This window comes from Octodon degus, unplaced genomic scaffold (genome assembly GCF_000260255.1).
Source record: "Octodon degus isolate 3935 unplaced genomic scaffold, OctDeg1.0 scaffold00020, whole genome shotgun sequence".
NCBI classification, from domain to species: domain Eukaryota; kingdom Metazoa; phylum Chordata; class Mammalia; order Rodentia; family Octodontidae; genus Octodon; species Octodon degus.
This window is the reverse complement of record NW_004524596.1, coordinates 7790154-7800758: the sequence shown is the minus strand read 5'-3', so window position 1 is coordinate 7800758 and position 10605 is coordinate 7790154. Positions and strand designations below refer to the sequence as shown.

General features: G+C 42.3%; 1 protein-coding gene across 1 annotated transcript in view; it reads right to left on the bottom strand.

Annotated features, from left to right (window-relative positions):
* Arhgef33 (Rho guanine nucleotide exchange factor 33) overlaps positions 1 to 10605 on the bottom strand; it is a 92090-nt gene that overhangs the window by 32722 nt on the left and 48763 nt on the right. Inside the window, exon 9 of the mRNA XM_012513920.2 lies at positions 8777 to 8906. Coding sequence (XP_012369374.2) covers positions 8777 to 8906 — 130 coding nt within the window. The remainder of the gene's footprint in view (positions 1 to 8776; positions 8907 to 10605) is intronic.

The following is a 10605-nucleotide window of genomic DNA, read 5'->3' as shown; positions in this document are numbered from 1 at the left end:
ATTCCTGACTTGAAATTATACTACAAAGCTACTGTAATAAAATCAGCATGGTATTGGCACCAAAATAGACCTGAGGATCAATGGAATAGACTAGTAGATGCAGAGGCCTCTAGGAACGCACTCAGCCCCCTGATCTTTGACAAAGGGGCCAAACACGCTTACTGGAAGAATGATAGTTTCTACATGCTGAAAACTAAAACTTGACCCAGGTCTATCACCATGCACTAAACTAAAGTCAAAATGGATTAAAGAACTGAACATTAAAACAGAAACACTAAATCTCCTAGAAGAGAAAGTATGAGGATCTCTTGAAGACATAAGGGTAGACAAAGAGCTCATGAACAAAAATCAAATCGCACGGGAAATATTTGAAAGAATTAACAACTGGGACCACCTCTTATTGAGAAGTTTTTGCACGTCAAAAGGAATTACCAACAAAGTGAAAAGACAACCCACAAACTTCGAAAAAATCTTAACTAATAAGCACTCAGACAAAGATCTGCTCTCTAGAATTTATAAAGAACTAAAGAACATTAGGGCCCCTAAATTTAAAGACCCAATCCAGAAATGGGCATCCGAGATGAACACACACTTCTCAGAGGATTAAATTAAAGAAGCGAATGAATATATGAAAAAATGCTCCACATCACTAGCCATCCATGAAATGCAAATTAAAACAACACTGAGATACCATCTCACCCCAGAAAGAATGGCTATCATAAGGAAATCAACCAACAACAAATGTTGGAGAGGCTTTGGGGAAAGGGGAACCCTTCTCCACTGTTGGTGGGAATGTAGACTGGTGCAACCATTATGGAAATCAGTGTGGAGACTTCTTAAAAAACTAGGACTGGAAATTCTATTCAAGCCTGCTATCCCCCTACTGGGAATTTTCCTGGAGGAACTGAAAGCGTCATATCATAATGATATATGCATACCTATGCTTATAGCAGCACAATTCGTGATAGCTAGATCTTGGAAACAACCAAGATGCTTGTCACATGTGGAATGGTTGAAAAACATGTGGTACTTTAATATAATGGAGTATTACTCAGCTATAAAGAATGATAAACTCAAAGCCTTCATATTTAAGTGGATGCCATTTGAAGATATACTCATAAGTGAAATAAACCAGACCCACATGTGTAAATATCATATTGTCTCCCTAGTATAAGAACTTAGTTATTTGTTTTATTATTATTATTATTATTATTATTATTATTTTGTGGAACTGGGGATTGAACTCAGGCCCTTGTACTTGCCAGGAAAGTGCTTGTTCCTCTGAGCCATCTCCCTGGCCCCTCTAGTATAAGAACTTAAAAGAAGAATTACATATACAAAGTTACAACACAAATAAAAGGAAAATGAGAGCTTGAGGATTGGACAATGAGGAGTGGGCAAGGAGAAAAGCTGGGAAACATGACAGGGGCAAAGCCATGCATTTGTATGCACGAGATGGGTGGGGCAGGGATCCTGGGGGACATCAGCAGGTTTTTGAGACTAGTGGTTGGCTGGTGAGACTCTCACCCTGACTAACTGTATATGCTGGTGCCCGTGAGCCAGGCGGCTGCACTGAGGATGGTGATGTGTAATAGAGGGGTTACCCTTGGAGTGCCTGCCAGCCTGGTCTTCTAAATATGTACTTCTTGTCATGACATACCATTTATTGCCATACTGTCTCTCAAGTAAAGGCTTTTTTTTTTTTTAAGGGTAATAAATGAAAAAAAAAAGACACAAGAATAAGGAAAAGAAATGTCACAGGTTTGTCCTGTTACAATTCTGTATATGGTTAGATTTCTAAATTTCTTTGTAAAAATATGTAAATGCTTATTTCTACTTTTATATAATTATTTTTCCTACATATTCTATAAGGACTTAAAGTTCAACCTATCAATATCTGATGGAAAATACCTGTTCCATGATATGCCAAACATGTTTAATATTTAGACAGATAGGGTAAATCAAACTGCATATATTGCAGGTTAATAATTAGCTTCTCTTCTAGAGGGTTAACAACCTAAGTTAGCAGATCAAAATTGGAGAAAAGGAAGGGCTGCAAGGCCAGCCAACATTTTGGCCCTAGCCTTTCAAGGTCAGTGAAGACTCAGGACATAGGAGAACCTGTACTGTAGCAACATGTAACTTAGTTGTGCTCCAAATTTTCTGATCAAGATTATGGAGCCACAGAGGAATGTGATCGATGATGTATAGTGTGCCTGGGGAGTCACATGGAGAGAAAAAACATTCTCTCAGGCTTTCACAGAGAGCAAATTGGTCAAGCAATGGCCGTGACTCATCCTCATGTCAGACACTGACAAAGGATCTACAAAGTGCAGTACAGGGCTACAGGATAAATCCCGAGGGACTTGACTGACCTTATCAGATACAAAAGTCACATTTCTTGTTATATAGGTCTTGCTTTATCTTGGTCTTAACCATCCGGCAGAAAAGTATAAAAACGAGGTATATAAAGTAAAACCATATTGATAGGATGAGCTGTAAAAGGCTCAAGTCAATAATTTCTGAGGACAACCCATTAATATTATAGACTGCTAGACAGTGTTGGATTGTTTAGCTGAATTCAAACACCTACAGGATATCCTGTCTGCTTCTTGTACTATGGATAACCACTAAGAAGATAACAATGAACAAATGTATTGATTATTGAAACTGTCCTATTAGTCAGGTTTGAAACTGTCTCATTCATATTTATGTCTCAAAAAAAAAAAAAGGCAATAGGCCAGAAGCCACTCTTAGGACTTGGAGGACAGCTTTTACTGGGGCAGTCTGGCCTGACCCCCTCTATGTTCTAGAGGGGAACATTGAACCTGTTTTGCCTCAGTTTCCTTTCAACTCTGATCTTTCACTAAAGAGGCAATCCTAGCTCTTGACATTTCCGCTCTCACCTTTCCAGCCTGAGGGTGACAACCCACGGGCAAATGATCTTAAGCATTCACCATGAGTGTGAAAAGAAAAGTCTTCCTTTTTCTACCTTATTTCTGATCTCTTCCTGTCACTGTGTACTTTCCTTTTAGGAAGCATGCTTCTAAAGATTAGAGAGGGAGGGACATGAACGGTGCCAACCTTTCCCTTCTATCCAACAACTAAACACTTTTAAGATGAACACATAGAAAATGAGTCTTTGCTAATGCTGAAGAAAGGAACTCATCTTAGGTGAAGAACCCAGACCCATCTGTGGGTAGGGCGGGGCCTCGGAATTTTGCTCATCCAGGAGAACACACAAGAAAGTTTAGTATTTTAGGCAATAAGGTTGGAAGGGGAAAACAAACCTGAGACTGTGGAAAGAAGCAACTTCTAGGTGAGACCAGAAGGAGCTATTTCCTAAAATACAATATTTGAGGGATCAACTCCATTCAGTAAAGGGAGAAACCCTAACCTCTTGGCTTGATCTCTCCCCTTCTAGGTCTGGTTCTCATCATTTATGTGTGTAGCGGAGGAAACAAGGGTCAGCCAAATATCTCAGCAGATTAAAATGCCTGCTTAGGCAGAATGTAGCAGCTGGGGTTCAATCCCAGGCATGTTGTGCTGGCACTAACCCTGGGGCTTTCTGAGATGGCAATTGAGACTGGGCATGGTGGCATACGCCTATAATGCCAGCTCTTTGGGAGGCTGAAAACAGGAGGATCACTGTGAGTCTGATCTGTGTAGTGAGACCCTGTAGACTTTGTACTAAAATACAAAATAATAATAATAATAATAATAATAATACAAAAACAATAAAAACAATACAGAATTTCAAAACAAAATGATAGGAAATTAAAAATGGCTATTATATTGTATACTGTTATCTTCAAAGTAGTTGCTTAGATTACCAGGTACAGGTATGCAAGATTGACCAAACAAGCATTAAGTGTTCCTTTGAATAAGCCAATGAGATTAATAATACAATTATCTTAGCTATATATAAGATTTCCCTTCCTTCTTTTCTCCTTTCCCCCATGGGGAAGTGTGCGCACTCATGTGTGAGTTGTGGTTGCTGAGTGGTGAGTACAGGTTTTAACCTGTGGGTTTCACACATGTGTTGCAGATAAAGAGACAGAAATTTTAGAGTGGATTTTAAGTAAAACTTAGCCTTGGTGCTAAGGAAGATTGCCTCAGTGATCAAGTGGACAGCACAAATGTCCTGGGGGCTAGAAGTCCTAGGGCTCAGGGCAGAATTTTTCCAAGCCATTACTTGCTTCTGTCTGTCTCTGGAGGCTCCAACTACTTCCAATTTGTCCCTTGAATTTTCCCCCTCATTCTCTTTCAAGAAAATGGAAAGCAGTTGTTTGGGGCTCTTGGTTATTGGTTTAATGTTGCTAGTAATATTTCCTTCTTTAAGCATGACTATTATAGGTGGAATCAACGACAGTTTCTGGTTTTGGAAGCTTAAGCTGGAGTTAGCAGTGTGAGTTCTGGAGAAGGTGATGCTCATCAGCAAGGGGAGCTAGTCTGATCCAACCTATCCTCTGGCCACCTGCTCTGGAGCAGGTAACTGTGTGGGACACCTTGAGAGGATATAGAAACCCAGCAGCAATGAGAAGGGGGCCTATTTTCCCCTTGTTTGGGGAGAGTCATTGTTGAATTCTCTATACTCCTTTGCAATGTATTCCTGAGCGCTGAAAATTATTCAACCTTCACATACTGAGAAAGAGCTGTTTAATATTTTTCCACACCCAAAAGTGGCCTTCTTACACTCAAGAGGCAAAATGAAATGCAGTGGAAGTACTAAGCATGATACTATTTCATAACTAGAGCTGCACTGTAAGAGAGGGGAAGATGTCAGAATGACCTTACACTCAGACTTTTCTTTGCACTAAGAGATAATCCTTGCATTCAAAATGTAAATGTGAGCCACAGGCAAACCAGGCACCTTTGGCCTTAAGGCACAATCCCAAGCAACTACCGTCACTGAGTCTGAGCTCCTCTCCCTTGCCCTTTGGACTCTAAGGACAAGGTTTCCAAGGAAAACTTAGTGAGAGCCTCATCCACTGTTAGGGAGCCTGTGGTCCCTCACCTGTCCTCCAGATCTGCTGGGTGAGGTTTCCAAGCCAACCTTAATTGAAGCCTCTACAGGCCTACAGCCAACCACATCTGGTTTTGTTGAAAGTGCTCAAGGACGTTATTCCTTACAGGAGGTGAACGGAGAATTTGGCCTACCTGTGTCCATGCGTCTGCTTCTCTCAGTGACCTCCAGGAGAGCAAACAAGATAGGGGAAAGCTTTCAAAAGATGCTAAGGATACTCAGGTCTTCGGGGCTTACTCAAACCTATGACCTGGGCTGGAAGATGCAATGTTACTCTTAAACAATGAGAGACAAATAGCATTGTAAGATGTTGTTAGATTTGGAGATGAGTATCATATGGTTAGTTTTAGAAGACAGGAAGACAGGCAGCCAGGGGAATAGTCAGTCCCTACTGGAGCCCAAGGAGTCTCTAGGCAAGATCCCTACTAGCCAACCAACCAGAGAGGGATTGCAATAGGAACTATTTTCAGACATGCATTTTGTTGTTGTTGTTTTGGTTTGGTTTGGAGGGTTTTGTTGTTGTTTTTGTGCTGGGTTTTTTTGTTTGATTGTTTGTTTGTTTGTTTTTAATTTTTGAGACATGGTCAGGCTGGCCTTGAGTGCACTATGAAGCCCAGGCTGGCTTCAAAGTTGTGGTGATCTTTCTGTCTCAGCCTCCTGAGGGCTGGGATTATAAACCTGTACCACCATGCCCATCAAGACATCTATTATTCATGAGAGAAGAGGAAAAAAAGACATATATTATTAAGTGGCTAAGAAGGATATGAACTAAGCCCTTCAATTATAATAAATTATCAACTCTCTGTCAAGAGAAAGGTAAGAAAGTCTCTGCCTTCTTAGGTCGTTTACAAGAGGCACTGATGAACACACATCCCTGGCTCCTGATGCATTAAAAGGTCAGATTATTCTCTCTCTCTCTCTCTCTCTCTCTCTCTCTCTCTCTCTCTCTCTCGGTACCAGGGATCAAACTCAGGACCATGCACTTACTGGGCAATCACTGAGCTATCTCTCCACCCTTAAGGACAGATTATTCTCAAACACAAATTTATTCCTTAGTCAGCTTCAGATACCAAGAAAAAGCAAAACAGACAGCTTTTGCTCCAGACAGCTCACTTGATACCTTCGTGAGAATTCCCTCCTTGGTACCTTATGATCGAGACCAGGAAGAGGCTAAGGAGAGAAAACAGAGACTAAGAGAGAGTGGCTGCTCTAGGTGCAGCCTTACAAGAAACAGACTCTAAATCTGAGTCCAGGGGCTCCAAGAAGAATCCGATGACTGAACTCACCTGCTACTGCTGTGAAAAACCTGGCCACCTTTGAAGGGACTGTGATAAAAACTGTCACAAGAGGTCCCTTGAGTTAGGCCCTGATTGTAAAAGAAATCAGATGGCCTCTGAGATAGGAGTTCCAGGGACCTGACCCATCTTACCAGCTGGTCCAGCAAGACTGAAGGGCCCTGGGGCACTCTGCCTCTCCCTCTGCCACACTGTCATCTCCAGGGAGGAGCCCAGGTAATAATGACTACAGAGGGAAAAGAAAACCAGCCTATGTCTGGACGCTGGTGCATGTCTCTTGGTCCTTCTTTTCATCCCTGGTTTTCCTTCTAGCTGTCATACTTCAGAGAAGAGAATCACTGGACAGGATGTAACTTGCTATTTCTCCCAGCCCTTAAGATTCTTTAGAATTACAGGGTTTTTGTCACCTTTGGATAGCAGTGTGCAGTAAGATCTGAGGACCACTCCATCACAGAATGCAGATACCTATATTTTAACCTGAGAATCTGATTCCTAAACTGCACTCCAGAAGCCTAAACATGGGCTTCTAGATGCCTCAGCTCTGAGCCTACCAGCAGGACACAATTTCTATCTCTATATTGACAAAAGGCAGGGCATAGCTTTGGGGATGCGTACAGAGGATCATGGACCTGCTCAGCAGCTGTAGGCTGCAAATCGTGAATTCTGAGTCATGAATCAGACATCCCAACAGCAGCACAAGAGGGTAAGTACAACTGCAAAAACTGAACACTGTGTGTACATTCCTGACCCTTCAGCTGGTATCATGATGGCTGTTCAGGATATTAGATGACAGGTTAATGTCATGTTGGATTCTGAAATTCTCTAGTCCCTCTCCTTACCCTCTTTGAAGGGAGGCTCTTCCTGGTGGAAACATTTGTTGGTTGTAGTTGTAATCTTCTTGGTCTTATTATTTGGCCCATGCATACTTGACTGTTTCCTTGGCTTTGTCTCCTGCAGACCTAAAGCTGCACATCTGCCCGAGATGAGAACCCTTGGAGTCTACTGAGGGCCTTCAGATAGGCAGAGAGTGTCTCTAGCTGCTGATCACAACAATGACCTCCTTCAGCTGCAAGTAGCGAGAGCAGTCACCAACACTTGCCCCCTCCTGGCAGTTAGGGGTCCCTTTTGAGAAGGGGGAATAGTACAGGCAGCTGAGTTAGGCAGGAACACTGTAGGCAGTTGGACAGGGACAGGCCCCCAAGAGAGTCAGTGCAGGAGAAGAGAACACATTCCAACTGTGGCTGGGGGCACATCTGCTGAAGGCCAGGCCTCAAGACCAAGGCAGGATGCCCAAGCCTGCATGCCTCTACAGAGGATAAGATAATTGCTCTTACCAAATCAAGCCAGATCTAGACAGACATTAGTCACCATAGTGGGGGACCAAGACCCCCTGATCCATTCCTTCCTTTAAAAAGTCTATTTTTTTTTCCACATACACTTGCTGTGTAACCCGCTTCCCCATTGGATCAGTATTATCTGAATGGCTGTATTTGTAATCTTACTGATTGATCATAGTTTTGACCCACATTGTATCCACCTTGAGATTTTGGTCTATAAAATTTCCTTTGAGAAATAGACTGGCTGGCAACCCGCTTCAGGGTCCCCCTCATCTCTCCGGAGCTACCTCTGTCAATAAACATGTTCCTACTCTTAGCCTCCATTGTTCTTTGGAACTCGTTCTTCAATTTTGGGGAGCACAAACTTGATGCATGTACCATTTAGCTGGTTGGGAGTTATATTATTCCCATGTCATGCGACCTAATCTCTGTTTCCCACTTGTTTGGTTTGGCCTTTCCCTCAGGATTACTCTGGATTATTATCTTTATTACATTATCTTTTTCATCGGGTCTTACTTTTCTCCTTTCTGCTTTCTCCCAACAGAGAGAGAGGAGAGAAAACCTAAAGAAACACGTAGAAACGGCAGAGTGCTGGGACCTAAGGGTGACAATGGTGTTAACAGTATATTGCATACATCTTGGAAGCATTGCCCTGCAACACAGGTACACACACACACACACACACACACACACACACACACCCCTGCACATTCCTTGGTACCGTGGGATCGCCTGGACAAGCATTATTTCACCCTGTATCATTTATCTAATGATTACATAGTACTTCTCACCTCCACTGCATCAATCTCCTTGTCCCTCTGTGACACCTCCGGCCCGTAGGGACAAGAAGGTGGCATCAGAGAGCAATGCCTCGCTCAATCCACATACATCAGCAACACTGCGGGCCCCGGAGGCTGCTCTTTTTCTTACTTGCTGGGAATCCAAGTCTGAGACTTGGCAAGAGTCACCCGCCAACATTGCCTCCTCTCTTCTTAAAGACAACTTTGAAAATTTCTGAAACTCTTTAAAGGCCCCAGAATTCCCAAAGTGGAAACAATAAGCAACTTACCTTAAATCCTAATCAATCTGAAAATCAAAGGCAATGAATACATGGATACCTTCTCTCTTTGGAATTCCTCTTTCCATCTGACCCCTGGAATGTTGCCTTGATCTTCAGGATCAGAGAGATGTTAATGACATATTTTCTCTCAGATTCAAGCAGTTCTAAAGCCACAGTTTGTCTTTTAGCTTTGAAAACAAATGAAGAAATTGTTGTTATCCACTCCTGCCCAAAATGCTAACGAATGATAGAACACAATCAAAACATATCGGAGACAATAGCAGTAAGTGTTGAGAAATTGGAAAACAAAAAAGGATGCGTGACAATTCATTGAACAGACCAAAGGATGCAAAAATCTGTTTGTTCCTGTCTGCAGAGGGAGCATGCACTGAAAAGTTCCAGAAAGGCTGAAAGACTAGAGCTACCAGGCACAGAAATGAGACTAGGGTAATGACAGAAACAAACAAATTTGGTAAAAACCTACATAAGGTGCTGCTGAATGTTCAGAGCTTCACCTGCGAGCCGCTCTTACTTCCAGCCCATAAGAAATGGAAAGAGCAAACCCAGACAGGCTCTATCTTGGGCATCTGTGCTAATATAAGGGGGCAGCCCAGGGAGATAGCTCAGCAGAATAAGTGCTGGCCTGGCAAGCGCAGGGTCCTGAGTTCAATCCCTGGTACTGAAAAAAAAAAATAAAATAAGTGGGCAGAGAGAGATGATAATATGAAAAGAGGGTGCAGGGAAGGCTTGCATTCTGAACAGTGAACCACCCACGGACCCCCACCCACTGCTTGACCCAGAATGCCAGATTACCACCCCAGGCAAGGAGAGTGGAGGGTCTGGATACACCGAACTGTTAGCCAACTGTGGTAGCACAAGCCTGTAATCCCAGCATTCCGGGAGACTGAGGCAGGAGGCTCACAAGTTTGAGTCTAGCCTGGAAATTTAGCAACAACTTTTCTTGCTGTTGCTATTGTTTTGAAGCAGTAATCAAACTCAGGACTCTGTACTTTCCAGGCAGGTGCTGCACTATTGGGCTATATCCCCAGCCCTCTGTCTCAACATTTAAAAATAAAATTTATAGGGTTGGTGATGTAGTTTAGTTTAGTTACTTGCTTTGGCCTAGCTGTAACGAAGCCCACTTATTGACAAGCCTGGATAATACAAAATTGCCAGAAGGTTCTTTTAGCCTTCTCTCTTAGACATAAATTAGCTAAGCTATGCAAATATTTCAGTAAGTTTATACCATAGAAGACAGGAGAAAAAGAGACACATCTTTATTTATGTTCTTTTTTATTATCTGTATAAGCTTGTAATACTCAGTGATTACACTGACGTGGTGTTCGGTTCCTACACGTACACGTGCGGCCTCTCGGTCGCTTTTGCTCCCCCCTGCTGCCTGCTCCCTTCTCCAATGCCCCTTCCCATGTGTACAGAATCCACCTCCCTATTTCATGGTCATTTTATTTTGAACTTTAAGTTATTTATGTTTTCAGTCTCTTATGCTAGAGAAAGCATGCAGTACTTAACCCATTTGTGATACACTTATTTCCCTTTACTATGGTCTCAGGGTGCATCCAGTTTCCTATAAGTGACTCCAATTCATCCTTCTTCATGGCTGAAGACTATTCCATCATATATATATATTTTTTTCTTCTATCTATTCATCTGCTGATGGGCATGTAGGGTGCTTACATGGTTTAAATTTAACTATTGTGAGCTTCATTGCCATGAACGTGAGTGGACCACTGTAGTATAACTTAGGGGCTTTTGGAAAGATATCCAGGAGAGGTACAGCTGGCTCAAATAGAATTTCTACTCTGTTTGTTGACAAATCTCCATATTGATTTCCTTTTTTTTTTTTTTTTTTTGGGGATTGAACTCAGG